This window comes from Micromys minutus, assembly GCF_963924665.1.
Source record: "Micromys minutus genome assembly, chromosome: 1".
Taxonomy (NCBI): Eukaryota; Metazoa; Chordata; class Mammalia; order Rodentia; family Muridae; genus Micromys; species Micromys minutus.
This window is the reverse complement of record NC_137969.1, coordinates 123,285,935-123,306,131: the sequence shown is the minus strand read 5'-3', so window position 1 is coordinate 123,306,131 and position 20,197 is coordinate 123,285,935. Positions and strand designations below refer to the sequence as shown.

Here is a 20,197-nt window from a genome sequence, read left to right as displayed (position 1 = left end):
CCTGACTCCACAAGGTGAGAGAGCTGAGAGTCTGTCTCAGCCCTGGACTGGTCTTATGTGCCCATGAACTCCTGCATACAAATCATTTACCCAAAGGAACAGGAACTTCCTGCAGGAAGCACTTGATTATTGGTTTTTTATTTGTCTGACAGCCATCCTACGAATCCTTTTTCCAGGGGTAGGAATATCAGCTGGAGGGAGAAAATTCCTGACCTACAGTGTGTGGGGAGAGGAATCTCCCCATACTCACTTCTGGATCGCATGTAGCAGTCGGTACAGTTTAGGAGACCGTTGCGAATCCTGACATCGGTTCCACTCACTGAATCTCCAAGCTGTCCTTTACAAATGCCGCACTAGGGACAGAACGTACAGAAGTTATACGACAAATAAGACAGTATGTGTACCGCGTGCTGGTGACCGCTTCTGGGGGCTTGAGTGAGGATGGCCTTTTAGGCTCATTTGTTTGTATGCTTAGTCCCCAGCTGTAGAACTGTCTGGGAAGGATTAGGGGGCGTGGCCTTGTTGGAGGAGGTGTGTCGGCAGAAATGAGCTTTGAGGTTTCAAAAGCCCACAGCAGGCTCAGAGCCTTGTTCTACCTGTGGTTCAGGATATAAAGTAACCAATTAATGCTCCATCTCCATGCCTGTCTGCTTCCTGCCATGATGATCACAGACTCTATCACCCCCGGAACCATGAGCCCCAAATTAAATGCTTTTTCTTTTGTAAGAGTGGCCTTGGCCATAGTGTCTCTTCATAGCAAAAGGACAGTAACGCGGACCGCTCGTGTGATCCGTGAAGGGATACATCCACAATCTCCATGTTCACTAAGCATCTGTTTTGGGTCAGATATGGTGCCATAAGCCAATTTATGGTAAAAGTAAATTATGTTTTGAGCATTTTATCTTAGTTCCTTGTATTTTACGGAGGGCACAGGTTGGGAGACACTGAGTTGCCCTGGGATTGGGAAGATGGTTGGGACAATGTAGCGCCTTGAGGGTCTGCTCAACTGTAACAACACACAATCTCTCAATCCAGACAGAAGGACCATGTCCAACAGTGACACCCTACTAGTTTTAAACAGACACATGGGAGATGGATTATCACATGACTCCCAAAGTCTCTTGAGGCTTTCAGGGACATTCCAGCTGAGGATGGCCAAGGAGCACAGGTCACAGTGCATTCCCACTTTATAGGTTCACTGAGGGCGCACTGTGGGGACGGAACTCATATGAGCCCAGTGGTTTGAGGGCAGAGGGAAATATAGGAGGCATCTGCAATATATAGGGAATATAGGGACAGTGGCACTGGGGGCTCCAGCTGGGGGCCTGCTCCTTCTAGAAAAGTCAGGCCAGCCTCTGATTCATGCTCTAAGACTAGCTCACAGAGACTGAGCCACCAGTCAAGGAGTATACATGGGCTGGTCCATGGCCCCTGGCACATATGTAGCAGAGGACTGACTACCTTATCTGTAGGAGAGGATGCCCCTAGTCCTGTAGAGACTTGATGCCTCAGAGAAGGGGGGATACTGGGGAGATTATGGTGGGTGTGGGTAGGTGGGTGATGGGGTTAGGTGGCGGAGCACCCTCTCAGAGGCAAAGGGGAATGGGGATGGGGTGAAGAACTCTTGGAGGGGTACCTGGAAGCAGGGGCAAAATTTGGAATGTATATAAATACATTTTTTAAAAGACTAGCTGGGCCACAGGAATATATTAGGTAGTGTGATGGAAACTACTTTACTTGGTTTTATCTGATTTGTGAATTTCACTGACTGTCTCTTAGACTGGGAACAAAGTGAGTTATTTTAATCCCATGTAAGTTGATCTTATGGCCAAGGGAGCTGCCAATGGGGAAGAGAATAGAAATCCTGATAGAGAAACAAGGTGTCAGCATCAGGCAGAGAAAGTGGTGACTTGGATTCAGAGATCGACAGCTTGGCTTCAAAAATCAATTATATTCACGTGAAAGGTGCTTACGGGTAGGAAGAGAGGCTGGGATATACTGGTAGATCGTTGAGTCATGTGATAGCAACTCAAGCGCAACAGCCTGCGTGTACCAGGAGAGCTGGCATTAGAAGTTAGGCCATCTGCACCATGCTGATCCATCTACGATGGTTACTGATGTCTACTTGTTTGGATGCCAAGGACAACAGTGGCAGCGGAGGAAGACAGAGTCCTTACTCTTATAGAACTCGGCATTTATTACAGAGGCTGGTACAGCAAAGCCAAGGGACTGGCTGGGCATGGTGGTGCAAGATAGTGAGTATCTCAGCACATATATATGAGGCAGAAGGACTTCAAGGGGACCAAGGAGAGCCTGGGCTACAATGGTGAGACCTTGCTTCAAACAAAATAAATAGACTTAATACAGCCCAGAGGAGCCCTTTGCTTCTCAGAGGGAGCCTCATTCCAAGGTCTCAGGCAAACTCGCTGTAAGCATTGAAATCTTACAGCTAGCCACAGTCACTTACTGGGCAGAGGACAACATCTAAAACCCCATCACATAAAAATCCTAACACTGTAATAACAGCAAAGACGCTTTCAGTAAACCCTTTAAGGCCCACAAGACTCAGAAGCCTCACGGTCTTCCAACATCCAGTTGCAACTTCTTGTTAAATGTCTGCTTCTAGCAACAGAAAGTATCTGGAAAGGCAAATGGTTTCGCTTCTTCTAGGAGGATTTTGTTTCCTGGAGGGATTCAGGGATGGAGAGTTGTCCGCTGGATGTGACCTACACATCTGTCTACTGCAGGAGGGGAGGGGTTGTAAGGTTACAGGAGGGTTTTCTCAGTGCAGGACAAGACCCAAACCCTGACATCACCTTAGGAGAGTGCTACGTACGTACCCTGAAACACTGGATGTGAAAGTAGAGATTCAGAGTCTCGATGATCATTGCAGCGCCTTTACCCAAAGCGAGCCCACAGGAGGAGCACAGCTTCTTCCCGCTTATAGACCTGGGTTAAAAAACCAAAGGCACAGTGAGAGCCTCAGCCTGCAACACGGGCAACATCATGCAAACATGGTAACATGGGTTTCATAAAGAATGAATAACGTGAGGGTCACCAAACTGAAAATGGGTACAGAGTGAAGCAGGCCATACACTGCCAGCAAGCTGAAGGTGACAGGCCTCCACGGGGTGCTTAATCGGCTGTGTCTGGGGCATGCTAAGATGACTCAATATATGTGTCTCGTGTTTACAGAAGTCCTAACGACATGGCATGAAGATTTAGCTTTACCAAGGTTCCGTGCAGCTTCCGCAATGTCTTAGTTAAGGTTTCTATTGTTGTGATGACACACCATGACCAAAAAGCAAGTTGGGGACGAAAGGGTTTGTTTGCTGTACGCTTCCACATCATAGTCCCTCACTGGAGAAAGTCAGGACAGGAACCTAAGCAGGGCAGGAACCTGGAGGCAGGAGCTGATGCAGAGGCCTTAAAGGGGTGCTGCTTACTCAGCCTGCTTCCTTACAGAACCCAGGATGGCCAGTCCAGAAATGGTACTGCCCACAATGGGCTGGGCCCTCCCTCATTAGTCATTAATTAAGAAAATGCCTTTTAGTTAGAGGCATTCCCTCAACGGAGGCTCCTTTCTCTCAAAAGACTATAGCTTGTGTCAAGTTGACATAAAACCATCCAGCACAAGCAGTTTCCATTAAAGGTGCATCGGCCTGCTGAGGTGTTTCCTTTTTGCAGAGTCCTTTGTGATACAGGAGAGAAGGTTGCCTTGTGGAGGCCTGAGCGATAGGGTTCCAGCTATGCCCTGAGTTCATGGTATACTGTTGAGTGCTCTGCTTAGGTCTCCCTTCTACCCACAAAAGGAGAGGGCTGGCTAGCCTATCTCTACTGAACAGACACAGGGTACTTCTTTTCTGTCTGTATTGCAAACTCCTGGGGCTGAACCCACCTCCTTCCTCCACCCACAGCCCTGGGTACTGTCCACCTGCTACCACCAGGCTGTCTTCCTATAGAAGCTTTGCAGATACCAGAATGAGCTCCCCAGGATGCCCACTGCTGCAAAGCTCTAGGAGAAATTTACACCAACACGTTGCCCTCTGAAACCACAGTGGACAAAAGCAGACAGAGGAAACAGAAGGGCAGACATGCGGGGGAGGAAGAGCTGTCCTCATCGAACCCTGTAGATGATTCCACTCTATCTAGCCATAATAAGAAAGCTATCAGTGAAAACTACTGAGTCCTCGGTCATTTGTGCCCGTGACAGATGGACACTTAGACAGCTTTGAAAGATTATCACAGGGACCATCTAATGTCCAGGGGGCCACAGTTAGAGATCTAGGGAAGACATAAAGAGAAGAATGGGGTTTTGTTTCCCAGCCCCACCCTGGTTCTCTAGAGGAGCCAGTAGCCCATTGTCCTCTAAGGGCTGAGAGGCAAAGGCACTGTTGCAGGAGCCCAGCATCTGTCTGGTGGACTTTATTATTAGATTACAGGTTCCACACAATGTCATTAAAACCTAATGGCCATGGCCAGCACCACACATCTGACTTTTTCTACCCCGTGCTGATGAATCTGCAGGAAGATGGAGATGTTCTCTCAACTCCTCCCCCTCTGTGTGTGGGGAAGGGATGTAGACCAGCATCGGTCGGCAAGCACTAGACTGGCCAAAATTACGCCCATTGAGTGCAGGACCACAAAGCAGCCTTAGAAAGGCTTGCTGACCTCTTGTACCTGTTTGGAGACTGGCCAGGAGGGGTAGGAGAGCAAGGGGACAGGGGCCCAGCCCGGAAGTTCTCTCGAGGGCTTTTCCTGCAACATGGCAAAGGAGCCCACAGTTATAAAAAGAAGTCAACAGAAGCCACAACAAAAGACATTTCCGCTTAACACAAAACAAAACAAAGCAACAAAACGACCACAAAAGGTTCTCCTACTGACATCTTTAGTTATTTGTTTTGAGACAAGGCCTCACTGTGGCGCCCAGGTTAGTCTCACACTCAGTATTCCTCCTGGCTCAGCCCCTCAAGTGTGGGGGCTATGAACACGTGTTCCCATGCCTGGTTGTCTGTTTTGCTTTGGAACATAATTAGTAACCATGTCTAGAAGGATGGCACATGTGTGTAAATGTGAACCGTATCGACACTGTTGCTCAGGAAGGACAATCCTGGTGAATTCTTCACTAAAAAAATGCTGGACTGCTCTTTACACTGTCAATGGAGCTGCTGTTGCTGAGTTTGATGTGAAAATTATGGGCTTAGTGTGACAGAAAAATGACTAAAGATCCAGAGGAAACTCTTAAGGGCAGAAGTTCAGGGGAGATCTAAACAATGAAAAAAATCACTTTATGGTAAAGATCTTGCAAATAAAAAAAAGATCACACATGTACAGTTGGATTCACATGGCTATTGGAGCAAACAGGGCCAATCTTAGAGGGAGAGGTTTTCAGAGCCACAGTCCCTGCCTTGGAGGTCTGCAATAAATGTTTTTGAGACTGTTCAGATCTCATTAGACCACCAGAAATTACACGTTTGATATTGCCAGAATGCCGTGTTGGCGTAGGCTGCTTAGGAGCCCTACGTGGGATCAAGTTGTCAGCTTTGAGAAGTGTATTTCGTGGGTGAAGAAACAGGACAGAGAAAAGAGCAAGGAAAGAAAAACTAGATCACAGGCAGAAAAGTCTTTCTTGTCTTCTGGCTGCTTGACCAGCTATGAGATCCCGCGAGCCCCTACCCACCCGGTCCCCTCCTCAGGTGGCGCAAGCGTCTCTTCTCCAAAAGTCCCATTTGCAAAATGTAAGCACCATGGCTTGGAAGGAAAAACAAACAAACAAACAAACAAACAAACAAACCAAGCAAAGGGAACAAAATCAGTGGAAATCATTACTACCCAGTACGAGAAATCGCATCTAGTTGATCTGAGCTCCTATTATAGATCCTGGAGCCTCAGATACACAGCCGTGGAAACCGGAGGCATCCAGACAAAGGCAGCGCAGCACTGAGAAGGCAGAGAAGCTAACGGGGTGTTGGTTATCTGTCAGGTGGATAAATCTGAAGGTACAAGGCTCATTCTCATTCGATAGTGGGGAAACTGAGGCAGGAAAAACTAAGACATGTGCTTAAGATTCTGAGTAAGAGGCTCTGAGTAAGAGGCAGAGACAAAATTTGAACCCACAAGTCTGGATCCAAGTGGCATGAGATTCAGGGAGGACCCATGCCAGGATTTTGAAAGCGTGACTGCATGCCTTCACTGTGGCCTCACTGTGAAGCAGTGTGGAGATTCCTCTAATATTTAACCTCCCTGAACTCTTCACTGTAAATGATCAGCCTTGTAAGGTTGTTGGGAAGGCTCCCTGAGAGAAACTGGTTCAAACGCTTTAAGGACCTGTTATACCGAAGTGCTTCGAAATGATTAAACAGAGACCGAGCACAAAGATGCAGCTGCCATCCAGCCATCTCACACCTCCCCCAGCTAAGTCAATACATGAAAAGATATGATGCCCCCCCCAGCTCCCATTTTATTTGTCTACTCACTTCCGTCTTTCCCCTGGAGACTCAATTTGATGATTCACGCTTTTCTCCAGGGCCAGGGTTTTGGGCTTCACATCTTCCGACATGGATGTTGGTGGGTTTGATAGCTGTTGGTTCCAAGGCGGATCTGAGACCAAGGAAGGAACATAAAGATGTTCGGCAAATTCATTTTGATGCCCAGGAAGACACGTTCCTTTAAAGAGCTGAGGCCCGCTGGTCCTTACAGTAATTCTGTATGGGGTGTATCTCAATCTGGCTGGCAGATTCTACTCCCCAAGAGGCGTTTTTATGGGTGGAGGGAGGATTATGTTCAGTGGTGGAACTGGGAAATTCGAAGAATGCACTGTTTATGATGTTTAAAATAATTTTTCTAAAATCTTAATTTTTTTAAAGTCTCCCTTTGATTAAAAAATTATTTTGTATGTAGGGGTGTTTTGCCTTCATGCATGTCTGTGGCTCATGGAGGCTGTACGAGGGTGTTACATATGTCCCCCTGGATCTGGAGTCATTGACGATTGTGAGCTGCCACAGAAGTCCCGGGGATCAAACCTGTGACTTCTGAAAGGCAGCCACTGCTTAGCCACTGAACCAGCCCCTTCCTTAAAATTAAAAAAATAATTACGTTTTGTGAGGAAGGAGCACATGCCACAAATATGTACATGTGTGAGTGTGTGCGTATGTGATTGTGTATGTGTGTGTGTATGTGTGTGAGTGTGTACGTGTGTGTGTATGTGTGTGTGTATGTGTGAGTGTGTATGTGTGTATGTGTGTATGCGATTGTGTACGTGTACGTGTGTGTGTGTGTGTGTGTGTGTGTGTGTGTGAGTGTGTGTGTAGGAAAATTCTTGAGAGTTGCTTCTCTCTCTCCACTCCACGGGTCTTTGAACTTAGGCCCTCAGGCTCTTTATTCATAAGTCCCCTCACCAGCCATAGTTTTTAGTTTTTAAAATGCTAATACCTGGTCTGGTCTCACTCAGACCCCAGTGACATTGTGGGGAGTCTGGTCTCATGGCGGGAGTTTATGTTATATATTTAACAGAAGCTAAGGGGAAGGGTCCCTTAAAGGGAAATTTGTAGCCACCAGAGGTCAGTTTTGGACAATATGAAGAGTTTGTAGGAACTTAAGTATTGGGGCTTATCTCTCATCCTTACCCTGATCTAGCTGTGGGTTTGTTCCACAGTGTGAGGCCCCAGGCTCTGCCTCCGGATGAAAGTCCTGATGGACTCCTTTTGACTCGGAGTTTTCAGAGTTAGCTGAGGGACTTTGAATTAGGCTGCTAAAAAACAAAACAAACAAAACAAAATAAACTTCAGAGCAGCGACAAAACCAACTGGATTAAATTTATTGTCCCTATACTTGAGGACACGGAGCTAGCAACTGTAACTGAAGAAAAAGAAACAGACTGTCTGTTCATTCTGTTTATCAACACACCCAGAAAATAATCCTTTCTGAGATCCTCCCTGTCCACCAGACTCTTCAAGCAAGTCACCTCTAGGGGGTTCATCTGAAGCACCCCGAGTTTCACAAGGGATCGATGACTGTAGCCAACACATGGAAGCCAGGCAGAGTGAAGCACCTCTGGAACTCAGCACTCGGGCAAAGGCAGAAGGACCACAGGGCAGTGAGTTCAAGGCCAGCCTAGGGCTGCCCTGCAATCTACTCTTTCTAAATATATAAACAAGCAAGCAAACAACTGGGTCACTTGGGATCTCCAGGCCTTTCGGTGGCTTCTGGATGCAAAGAAAGGAAAGATTTAAAGGGATGAAAGGAAAGTTTCCTATTGTCTTTATTTAAAATGGGTCTCTCTTTTTAATTTTTTAAAAACATTATTAAAACACTTAAATTTGATTATGTGCATATCCATGTGCACAACAGGTGTGTTCACATGTCATTACATGCATGAGGAAGGCAGAGCCGAACTCTGTGGAGTTGGGTCTCTCCTTCTACCTTTAATTGGTTTCTGGGGATTTAGCAGCAAGCGCCTTGACCCTCTGACCCATTTCTCTGCTGTACATATTCAGGCGCACCAGGATGCTGGCTTCAGAGCCATCACGGTGTGTTTAAAGAACCCGGGATGCATTGTCAGACTGTAAAGCAGTGAGCCCGCCCTGCTGGGAGTGAAGGGTGGAGCCCAGCTTTGGGGCAGCCTGGCACACACCTGTGCTCCTCTGGTAGGCCACTTTCCCCAGCTTTGAGCAAAGAGTCACTGTCATTCTCCTGGAAAGACGTCTTCTGTCTTCTCTCCTTTTCTTTGTCGTGACAGTTTTCCAAGTCCATCTTATTCTGGTGGGAAACGCGGGATCATTTTGAATATGATTTAAACACGCTAGATGACTTTTATGTTTGACCATGGAGTATCTAAAGCCCATCCCCACCCCCTCTCCTTTCTTTGAATAATAAAAGTTTTATCTTTTTTGCTCTACATTTTAAGGAGGTTATTAACCTGTGCTTTCTTTCCGTACACGGGGATGAGACCCTGAGAACTTGTATACATGCATACGGTGTACCCACCATCGCTTTATTCTCCCACTTTTGCCCCAAAGAATAGTCTTCACCCCAAAAGACTGCAATGATTCCCAAATACTTAGAATAAATATGCAATTGAGATCTTTCTAAAAATTATCACAAAAGGGATCGGTCAGGAACCCCCCTTCCCAAACAAAATGAGGTCACGGGGGACTGCTTACTTCCAGACAAATGGACTCTGGTTTCAATGACATTATTCTATTTTGCAAGTCTTGGCATGTTTCTACGTAGAATGTCCCTTCACTGCCTTACTTGGGGGATGAGGGGCCAACCAGTCTTTACAGGCTTTCTCCACCCTCAAAGACAATGTCAAGGTCATGTGGAATTGAACTCTCAATGTCAAGATCATGTGGAATATTTTGGTGGGGGGGGGGAGCAGCAAGTTTTGTGGCGGTAGGTGGGAACGCACTGTGGACATGCCTGCTGCTGCTGAAAAAAATGCAGAGAAATGCATGTCAAGGCATGGCAGGGAGAGGCACGTGGGGGAGGGGCAATGGTCCTGGAAGGGAAGAGCAATCCTGTTCTTAGAGTTTGGTGGTGGTGGCAGGCAGCAGGCTGGCTGAAATGGCCGTGTAGGAGCTGATGGCTCTGAAGGACCCGCCCGACCCGGTGCTGGATGTGACGAGGAAGCCTGGGTTAGGTTATGTGTGTCACAAGCTGGTTTTCATCAGTGATCTCACCCTCATCCCGCCTTCAGTTACGGATGAGGATGTAGACAGCTGATCCGCAGCACTGGAGGAAATAGTGAACGGGACCACGGTGTCCTCGATGATCTTACGCTCCTGAGGCAAAGACAGGAATCAATAAGATGGAGAAAAAAAATTAAAAGCAAAAATCTGTCAAGAGAAAATAAATACAAAGTCCAAGAAAAAATCATCAGATACATACAAATAAGCAGGGTGTTGGAGAAATGTTATTTTTCTGGAACATACAAATCAAATAACAGCATATATATAGCTGTTTAGAGCTTTGTATTGAGTTACAAGATTTAATTAGAGATAGAAAAGAACATGGTCAAGAAAAACTACTGTGGAGCTGATCACTTAACAGGTTGTCACTGAAGGTAACGTTCTCGACAATGTAGGTCATGACAAAGTTTTGGAAGCAGACACTTTATACTCCCACCTCCAAATTCTGTGCCATGGCCTGTTTGTTGCTATTGCTAAAAATATTAAACAGGACACAAATTTTATTCATGGTATAGTAAAGGTAGTCAGTGGTAAGTGTGAATTTACTTTCAGTACCAAAATTATCCTATAAAACTAACTCATTATTACCGAACACACTTGCTACAAGTGAGTGCGTACACTCAAATACATTGCTGTTTTCAGTGTTGTCTAAGACAGATCTGGGCTGGGGAACATGTTATTACAGTGGCTCCTTGAACATGGTTCAGTCCACATGGTGGGGGTGTTTTACTGTGGTCTGTTAGAACCCATATGATGCGATCCTCTTAAAGAGTCTGATGGGGCTCTGCTGTTAGACCAGAGTCAGACACAGCCACATGCACGCACAGGCTGCACACAAAGGCTGGGGCCAGACTTGGACGAACCATGCAGACAAAGTTACATTCCCTTTGGAGCCTCGTACCTCCTCATAGTATCTGCGCTCCTCCTCTTCTACCTCCTTCTGGGCCTTTTCCCACTCTTCCTTCAGCTTATCTTGCTCCTTCTGATACCTCTCCTGTCCAAAGAACATTTGGGGATGAGCGTTTTGTCCATCACTGGGAAGTTTTCCCTTCTTCTAAAGCACCACACACACAACCTGTTGCAAGACATTCTTCACAAGTGACCACTTGGAATCTAAAAGCACTCACACCACAAGAATGAAACATACTCTTGTTCCTTATTCATTACGCTAGGCGCATGTGGCTGTTTGAATGAGAAACGTTCCCGTTGGCTCCTGGTTTTGGACATTGGGATCCTGTTAATGCAGACGTTTAGGAAGGTTTGGAAACCTCGAGGATGCGGAGCTTTGCTAGAGAAAGTATATCACTCGGGTGGGGCTCTGAGGTTTTATGGTCCAGCCTCACTTCCTATTCTCTCTTACCATGGGAAGCAGGGCAAGAATGTTAGAAAAATATGAAGGAGAAGTAGAGTAAGCCACATTGCAGTTCAGTTCTAGAGCAGCAAGTCGAACTAGATTTCCCGAGGCTTGTGATATTTCTCTAGGTGAGTGTTTGGGTGTGTGGCAAAACCAGCCTAGGTTTTAGGGTTGTAAAGACTTGGATTTGGGTCCAGGCTTTGCATCTATCAGCTGTGTGATATCAGGCAGTTAATCGAATCTTTGTGAATTTTCACTTCATCAACTAAAAATGGGCTATTCCCACATGTTCCCGGCACAGCCCCCATATACAAATGGGTCAGTTTCAAAGGTCACTGGGTCACTTTGGACACGAAGCAAATGGAAGCATGTTGCACTTCTCAGAAAATTTCTAGAATTGATCATCATCAGCTTTCACTGGAAAAAAAATGGGATGATTCTATTGAAGAAATTAGACTGATGTCAAGCTCTATTCTACCCGAGTGCTACCAACTAGCTTTTGCATAATTAACTCATCCTCTTTGTTTCTTGAACTGGGACTTGGTGACTGAGGAGGTAATAGATGCAAGTAAACTGAGCCTTAATCACTGCCTAGAGACATATTTTTAGAGCGTTAGTGAACCCTCTCCCAGCTTCCCATGGCAGGAAGAATCAGTACAAGACTCTGTTACCCAGACACAAAGCATTGAGAGACATATGAGTTTCTGAGAAGTACCAGACTCCTTGTCTCCTGGGCTAAAAATCTATTTAATGTAACAGACATTGTTATGAGGAGAGCTGCAGGTCAGTCCTACCTGGAGAAGACGCTCTTGCTCCTGCTGCCATTTCTCCTGTCTCCTGCGCTCCTCTTCCGGGTCCCATGCCCAGAACTTAAACTGTTGAAGAAAAACAAACAAAGCAACCCCGTGATCAGAACTGAGGCAGGTCCTCAAGGGCTGGCCAGAGTGAGAGAAGACAGCCTCAACATGGTACCCATAGACACAGAAACAAATCTTCATAATCTAATTGCCTTTTTTTGGTGGCAGAAACCATTTCCCAAACTTGAAACGCTAGGCTGGTTCTATGCCTCTGTGCCTCCTATGGATAACGGAAACACACAGTGATTAGACGTAGGAATGAGAAGGCTATGTTAGAAGCATCCTTGCTCCCGGGCAAGAGCCCTCTGTGCATGCTAATTCTGGTGTATCATCTGAGAGCTACTGTCTGCTGATCCTGAAGCCATGCCTTTATACCACCATTGCTTCCCGTGGCAGCTTTCCCTGAAGTGGGTTGATATCACCTCAGAACAAGATGACTGGAGCAGCCCGGAGGCCCGCGTAGGAAATACTCAACCCAAGACCGAGAACAAGTGAGATCCATAGAGAAGGTTATGGCAGGTCTGAGAACAGCCAGGAACACAGGTGGATTCTGACTCTGAGTCCACAGATTCCCTCACTCCTCCTTCCCACACACAGGCAGTGACCGTGTGTCCTGTTGCAAGACCTTTTCCTCTCCATCCCAACCCAGGGGCACATGCATACTTTGACATCTGTGCTGTAGATGTCAAAAGTTGTAGACGTTTAAGTTAGAAGTCAATGTGTTAAATCACCCTCTTCAGCTCTGTGTACTGATCCCAGCTTTGGAGTCTCTCTGGGGTTCTCGTCTTCCAGAAAACTCGGGACTATTGGTACTGGGTTATGGCCGGACCTTCATATATGGCTCCTTGTTCTGAAGTGTGGCTGGAGATATCAGGACTATGTGATAAGCCGGGGTCCACTCTACATGGCCACAAAGGGAAACATTTGCCTGTAGATACCAAGTAGTACTGGCCATGATAAGCATCTTAGGCTGGATACCGCAGAGGGAAGGGCCCTGCCAGTATCAGGCCCTGCATAGCAGGGATTATATAATAATTTTAATCAATAATCACAACTACCCTGAAAGAATGCTATTTGCATCTCACTGAGCAGTCAAGGAGGATTAAATAGAGAGGATTTATAAATTACCTCCGGCGTCATACATGCTAGCCCAGGTTAGTAAACCTGAGCTCAAGGATAGAAAGGGAACAGCATTTTGTTTTCAGGCAGGACAGAAAAATCACCTCATATAATGATAATTCGCAGCTTTACAATCTGCGGGGCAGCATTACATTGTTGTTTCAAAATAAAATTTGGGGGCTGGAGAAATGGCTCAGTGGTTAAGAGCACTGACTGCTCTTCTGGAGGTCCTGAGTTCGAATCCCAGCAACCACATGGTGGCTCACAACCATCAGTTATGAGATCTGATGCCCTCTTCTGGTGTGTCTGAAGACAACTATAGTGTACTTATATGTAATAAGTAAATAAATCTAAATAAAATAAAATAAACTTTTAGATCTTAGTTTTGGTTCAGTATTCCTTAAGAAAATCAGACACAAGTAAAAACCACTCTAAATGGCCAGCTTTGTTCTTCAGGGAGGGATACTTACAGGTGTGCTCGCAGGGGACTTTTCACTGCTTGGAGAATCTGCTATGCCTAATAAAAGAAAGAAGAGAAGCCATCAGTCTGGCTGTGCTGGTCTTGTGGTCCTCTCGCTGAGTGTGGTTCCTCTTAACGTTGTCAGTATTAGAAAATCACAATGAAGCAGAGACCCGCGGCAGGCTGTACCCATCACCAAAAGGAACGAAGAATGTATCGGAAGCACCAGGTACTAGACTCTAGGCAGCTTCGGCTACGGCTATTAGTGCTGGTTCTTAGTACACCTCGCATTCTGGCAGAGAGCAGCTCCTCCACTGTGTGACACGGAGAAGTGCCACACAGAGAGGCCAGATGTCATCCAGGAAGAACAGAGTGTGACACAGTTAACAAGAGAGCCACCGCGCTTGTGGCTTCCAATCATGGTTTTAGAGGGAGAAGAGCCGGGAAGGGATGGATGATGTCATCAATATAATGTTCTGTGACATTCCTCCCGATTTTAGTACAGCAGGTGCTGAGATCAAAGAACAAGCTCACTGCTAACTGTGTGTCACAAACAAGCATCTCTCTTAAAAAAGAATTATCCAAAATCAGAAAGGAAGACAAAACCCCACTGGTTGCCCCAACATGGATTTTTTTTACGTGAAGAAAAGGCAGCGAGCCGGTATGTTGTTTACCTGACTGGGAGAAAAACTGGGACCGTCGCCAAGAGTTCTGAACTCTCAGCGGGGCACAGCCAGGCAGCTCTAGATCAGATAGCAAAATAAAACAAGCAGAAATTCATGAAACGCAGTGAGACCTGAGCAGAACACAGCCCACATGTCAAGGAAGGCTCGGTTGTACTGGACCCAGGGACTGACACCTAAGACATCTCACCAGAACCCACCTAAAACCTGACCACGGGGACAATGGGCAGCAGAGCTGGCCAGTCTCTGTTCCTGCTCGGTGGGTGCTGAGTGATAGATTTTAACGCCTGAACTTAGTAGGGATTTTGCTTTTAAGGGTTAAAGGTTAAGATGTCATCGTAATAGGCTATGCAGGAGCAACTCTAGGAAAATCTAAAAGGCAGTGGGGATGTGTCGTGGGCTTGTGGTTCTCTTCACATCACACCCTATGAAAGGGGGAAGTCTGTGGCTCAATTCCCTTCAAATACACCGCCAGGCACGTGTCTGTGACAGCCGGAGGTGCCAAGCACACAGAAGTTCTGGCAAGCATTTGCTCTCTAGCCATTGGGCTCTGCTGCTTCCATTCCTGGAACAATGAACACTGCAGGTTAAAGCCCTTGTTTTATAGAAACCACTTGGACAACGGAACTCTGTCGGCTTCCACTGTATTTATGAGTGGTTCCAGAATGTCAAATGGCTGTATGGTGCCCACATGTGTTCTTGGGGGGAAACCTGTGGAACCTTTTTCATGCTGACAGGAAGATCATCAGTGGCCTGTGTGAGCTTCTATAAATAGACAACTTTAAAGAAACGGGGGAGGCACCAATTTCTGGGAGAGAGAAAGAATTTATGAGGTGTGGCTCCAGGGCCTCTGGTTCCTTTGGACTGGATGCTGGGATTCAGCCTAGTCACTTAAGTGTGTACTGACTTCTTGTATCTGGGCCATAAGCCATGATTTCTTCCACTCCATTCCAGCTCAAGACAATCATGCCTTCAAAGGCTCCATTTATTGGAGGTCTCTGGCTTCCAGAAAGACGGGCACTCCACAAAGTCTAAATGAATGCTAAAGTCTGTCTCGCATCCATGTGCAATGTCTTCAGACACCATTTAAATAAATAGTTCAAGGTCAGGATTCCTGGGCTGCCACATCAGCATTCCTTGGACATTCGAACTTGCTGGAAGTACAGATTGAGCCTCTGGCCAGATCTATAAGACCAGACCTTGAGGGCTGGGTGCCCGGCCTGCAGGCCCAGGCACATACTACTTCAAGGCCTGCCACTGTCTTGCAGATGCCTTCTTTCTTTCCTTCTCTTTTTTTTAAAGGAAAGTGTTCAAGAAGAGTGTGTTATTTATGCCCAGCTCTTGGCTCTATATGCCTACGCTTGTTGCAAGTGTTCTACAATAACTAAATCCAACTCTTAAAAACCGGAGTGTGGTAATTTGTACTTGACAGGCAGTTAGATCTTGGGGAAAACTAAGAGAGGAAGACCGTGTAGCTAAGAACTTAGGAGCCAAGGACGAAGGGAGCTCTTTCTCTAGTGCTCACGCTTAAAATCACAGTGTTTATCATAACAGAACAAGTGCCTGCCAAATCCAGTTTTCCCTTGAGGAATTAACTTAAAAATACGCCAGCACTATAAAATTTAATTTTTTAAATTATTCAACCTGGATAAAGCACGAAGTAAATTTCTTTAATTCAACATCAATTCATCAAATCCAGAATGTCTTGTGAGATATGTAAATACAGAAGGCATTGAGACCAATTGATATGGCTTACATATTTTCCTAACTATATGTCTTATTTACATAGTTAGAAAGTGCTAGGAACAGAACACAATGACAATGTCTAAATATAGCAAATCTGTTGACCCAGTTGTTAGATTTTATTTTCATTAGCTGTTTTCAGGACTGTAAGCCTGAAAACTCTGGGCCGGTGCTTTGGAAGCGGTGGCGAATTTGCCTCTACATTAAGAGACTAGTAACAATTAGTATGTGTACAACTTAGTTTCTTACCAAATGTTCCTTGGCTCTTACATGGGTGCCCAAAATGATTGATAAAGGTTAATGGAGAGGGCTGGAGGGATGGCTCAGTGGTTAGAGCACTGACTGCTCTTCCAGGTCCTGAGTTCAAATCCCAGCAACCACATGGCGGCTCAGAACCATCTGCAGTGAGATCTGATGCCCTCTTCTGGTGTGTCTGGAGACAGCTACAGTGTACTCATATATAATAAATAAATCTTAAAAAAAAAAGTTAAGGGGGACCAGCTCAGATGGTGTTAATGGTGACCCTAAATAGCTGACCACTTTTTAAAAAAGAACTAATGATAAACCATGAGCAATGAGCTCCGTGCCGTCCTCCCTGACAGAGGCTAATAAAATACACTGGAGGGAAAATGTCAGCAGAGCAGAACATGGAATCTTCTGGTCCTGCCTCCCATGTTAGCTGTTTCTAAAGGACTTGGCATTGGTGAAGCCTTGGTCTGTCCACCTCGAGAAATAATTCTAAGGACGGCAGGGTCCCTGGCCTGCCATCTTCCCTGGATCACATTTCTAAGAGTCTTTTGCAGTCAAATGGGCATCTGGGTTTCCCAGGACGATAAAGGGCATGGAGTTGTGTCCTTAAAGGATAAAAGGTGAGTTCATAACCTATCTATGGTCCACAAAGTGGGAGTGAGCACAATCTCTAACAGGCCTTCAGCACCCATATTTCTAGAAGTTACCTCCTCCATTATATCAAACATTAAAATATGGCAAATACACTAAACACACTAAAAATACAACCCAACTATGTTATATGCTAAACATATTAAAACATAACCTTAGCGTGTGCGTGTGATTACACAATACTGAAGATGTATCTTTAATGTTTTCATGTACTTTATTTTTCATTTTCAAAACTATTAAATGCTCATTATGAAGAATTTTTTTTTGAAAAAGTAAACTTTTGGCTTGAGTAAGTACAGTGGTCATTATGTATACCCAAACATACTATAGAACAAAAATAAAGTTTATATAATGTTCAGAGATAAGCTTTTCGAAATACAAGTTGAGTTTAATTATTTTGTTAGTTATCTTCTCATGTTTTGGAGCCCGGATGAGACAAGTTTGAAGAAAGTCTCGACACATACTCAAACCCTGTTCTCCCATAATGCCTGGCTACAGGGTAGACTCAGTGCCTGGGGTTCCCACAATAATTAGAAAATGTATCTCAGCTTTCCGGTCTGAAATTCATAATTCACAGACTCTAGTAAACCACACAGCCAAGGGATCTCATGAAGGATGCAAACAGATTTTACGTGAAGAGTATTTTACCACAGGTGAGCTCAGGAGATTATGAAGATCTAAGAGAACCCCACCTCCCCTTACCTTGAGAACTGAGATTTGGCAAATGTAGTTGGTTGGTTTCAGGCATTTTGTCGAGAAACGGAAATGTCAAGGTTGCTTCCGGTTCGGGGGATTTTGGCTTTGCCACCTGGACCACAGCAACAACATGAACATTAGGAAGAGTGTCAGGCAATTAACCTACAGAGCTTATAGCACCACTATTTAATTAAGTCGGTAAACCTTAATGCTTCCTTCTACAATAGAATTTTCCTTTCCTAAAAACTTTTCACACTTTTATGAATTAATAGAGTGGATGGTTTTCCTTAGAAATTAAATAAGGGGATTAAAATGTGGTGAATGCCCTCTTCTTCAATCTCAGAAGACATTTGGAGCCTTTCCTCCCTTACTTCCTGTTTTTTTTTTTTTTTTTGGACAGGGTTTACTATGCATCTCTGGCTATAACTTGCTATGTAATCCAGGTTACCCTCAACTATCTACCTGGCTCTGCCTCCTAAGTGCTGAGGTTAAAAGTGTACACCACCACTCTAGGCTTCGGGTCTAGTTATTATACCCAGCTAAACTTGTTACCCACAGACAAGGATTAAAACCATCCTTGCTATAAGGCTAAGCATTAAAGCAACACTACTTTTAGTGGACATTATGCTAAACACAGTACTCTACTCCCCAACAAAGTTATGTAATACACAATATACTGTGCGTTTTGACAAAGAGATATTGCCAAAAATAGCTAGAATCAAACAGTGTCACCACAGGGGTGTCCTTGAGGAGTTTGTGAGGCACACCAGATGACTTGTCCTTATGGTAAATAGTTATAAGATTACAGACATTAAAAATTTGTATGTTTGCATTAAGATTTTTTTGTATTATTGCTACTTAATTTTATCTGTTTTTCCTTAATCTAAAGTCTCTGAGCAGAAGAACCTTCTTGCTGTCTTGTTACCATTAATCAATTTACTGCTAGAGACAGATTGCCGTCACAGGAGCTAACTCTGATTTCATCTCTTTGCCGTCACAGGAGCTAACTCTGATTTCATCTCTATTTGGTATCTGAGCTATCCATGGCTAATGTGACCTCAGGTTACCAACATTCATTTATTCCTATTGTGCTTTATTTTTCTCTATTAGGAACCTATTCAACTCTAAGAGAATCTTGAAGAAAATACAGTCAGCCACTTTGGTCAGCATTGCTGAACCAGACGGCCGTACAGAACTCAGCATTCAACATGCAGCGAATACTTAAGGTCTGACTTTCACCAAAGTTCACAATATTCCTGGTCTTTTACTTTTCTAAATATTTTTACTTATAATTTTTATATAATATAATTTTACCTATATTTTTTTACTTATAATCTTTCTCGTGTGTGTGTGTGTGTGTGTGTGTGTGTGTGTGTGTGTGTGTGTGTGCAACAGGTACTCACAAAGGCCACAGGTATTGGGTCTCTCTAGGAATGGAGCTATGGGTGGCTATGACCCACCTGTTCTGAATGCTATGGATGCTGAGAACTCTTAACAGGGAGGAGAGGTGTGAAAACTGTTGCCCTACAGGTCATCATTCCATTTGCTAACCAACTATCAGAGCTTTTGAACTTGGAACCATGGAATTTTAGAAGTGTAGACATGGTGGCATTTGATACCAAGGATAACCTGAAAATCCTGGATATTTATTTTATGCTTAAAAAAAAAACCAAGACCATTCTGTGACTCGTGTTTACTAAACAGCCATGACAGAAAAACAAATAAAGCAGAGAAACAACATGGAAACCTGGAGAGGGCTTTCCCTGTAGTGGTTGGGCACGAAACGGGCAGTCCAAAGATGGCTCGCACTGATGCGGGGACAGAGGTGAGGGACGGTAGGGAAGACACTCAAGTTACAGCAGTCATTTAGTTTGGTTCGATCTAAAGTCTAGAAATGTTCCAGTTTTCCTTTCAGGTTAGAATGATGTGAAAGAAGTGAGTTTAGAATAATCTCTCAGTAATGATTACACGCATATTGCAGATAAGGGACAAATGGCAAAGATGGAGGTCCTGCCTACTGCGAAACCTGTGATTCTGTCATGCTCTATAGACCTCGAGACTGCTCAGTAATTCTCTCTGCATAAAAGCAGGGAGCCACTAAAGTTGAAATACTGAAAATGCACCAGACAACAGGACACTCCACTCAGCTCTGTGATGCTAGGTGACGTGTCCTGTTCCCTATCAAATATCCAGTGCCTAGTATGTGCACCGTGTGTGCACAGTCAATGTGTCTGAGTGAGTTCTGTATGAAACAGAATCAAGGAGTACATTTTCCTCTTGAAGGTCAAATCTGTATTTAGGTTGATTTTAAAGGGTGGAACATTGCCATAAATAATCTGACTACTGTACAAGTCTGGCTCCATTTTGGGGGTCATTAGGATTAACCAGAGCTTTTACAGACATCAGGTCCATGTGTCCAGAGAGTCTGCCCATCTGGTCTGGAATGTTCTCCATAGTTTTAAAATTCTTTAGAAATCAACCACTGAGATAAATGGTAAAGTACTTTTAGACTTGGTATTTAAAAACAAACCCCAACTGCTATAAACAAGACTCTAAGTATGAACCACATTTAATGCAAGAGGTCATTGTATCATAAGTTATTTTATGTTATTTCTGCTTGTTATTTACCCCGTGGTATCTATAATAGCACTGCTAGGAAGTAGGTACGCAATGGAAAGAGAATATTTCTAAGTGTC

At 44.7% G+C, this 20,197-nt stretch overlaps 1 protein-coding gene across 21 annotated transcripts in view; it reads right to left on the bottom strand.

Annotated features, from left to right (window-relative positions):
• The window catches only part of LIMCH1 (LIM and calponin homology domains 1), a 294,369-nt gene that overhangs the window by 9,110 nt on the left and 265,062 nt on the right, over positions 1 to 20,197 (bottom strand). For 7 of the 21 annotated variants that reach the window (XM_080927843.1, XM_080927859.1, XM_080927846.1 and 4 more), the window contains 11 exons: positions 17,508 to 17,613; positions 13,490 to 13,536; positions 11,838 to 11,918; positions 10,591 to 10,683; positions 9,681 to 9,782; positions 8,633 to 8,757; positions 7,626 to 7,750; positions 6,477 to 6,600; positions 4,672 to 4,758; positions 2,841 to 2,949; positions 251 to 353 (listed from right to left, as the gene is read on the bottom strand). In XM_080927843.1, the coding sequence (XP_080783969.1) occupies positions 251 to 353; positions 2,841 to 2,949; positions 4,672 to 4,758; positions 6,477 to 6,600; positions 7,626 to 7,750; positions 8,633 to 8,757; positions 9,681 to 9,782; positions 10,591 to 10,683; positions 11,838 to 11,918; positions 13,490 to 13,536; positions 17,508 to 17,613 (1,102 nt within the window). The remainder of the gene's footprint in view (positions 1 to 250; positions 354 to 2,840; positions 2,950 to 4,671; positions 4,759 to 6,476; positions 6,601 to 7,625; positions 7,751 to 8,632; positions 8,758 to 9,680; positions 9,783 to 10,590; positions 10,684 to 11,837; positions 11,919 to 13,489; positions 13,537 to 17,507; positions 17,614 to 20,197) is intronic. The other 14 variants (XM_080927845.1, XM_080927849.1, XM_080927850.1 and 11 more) reach the window with 5 other exon arrangements.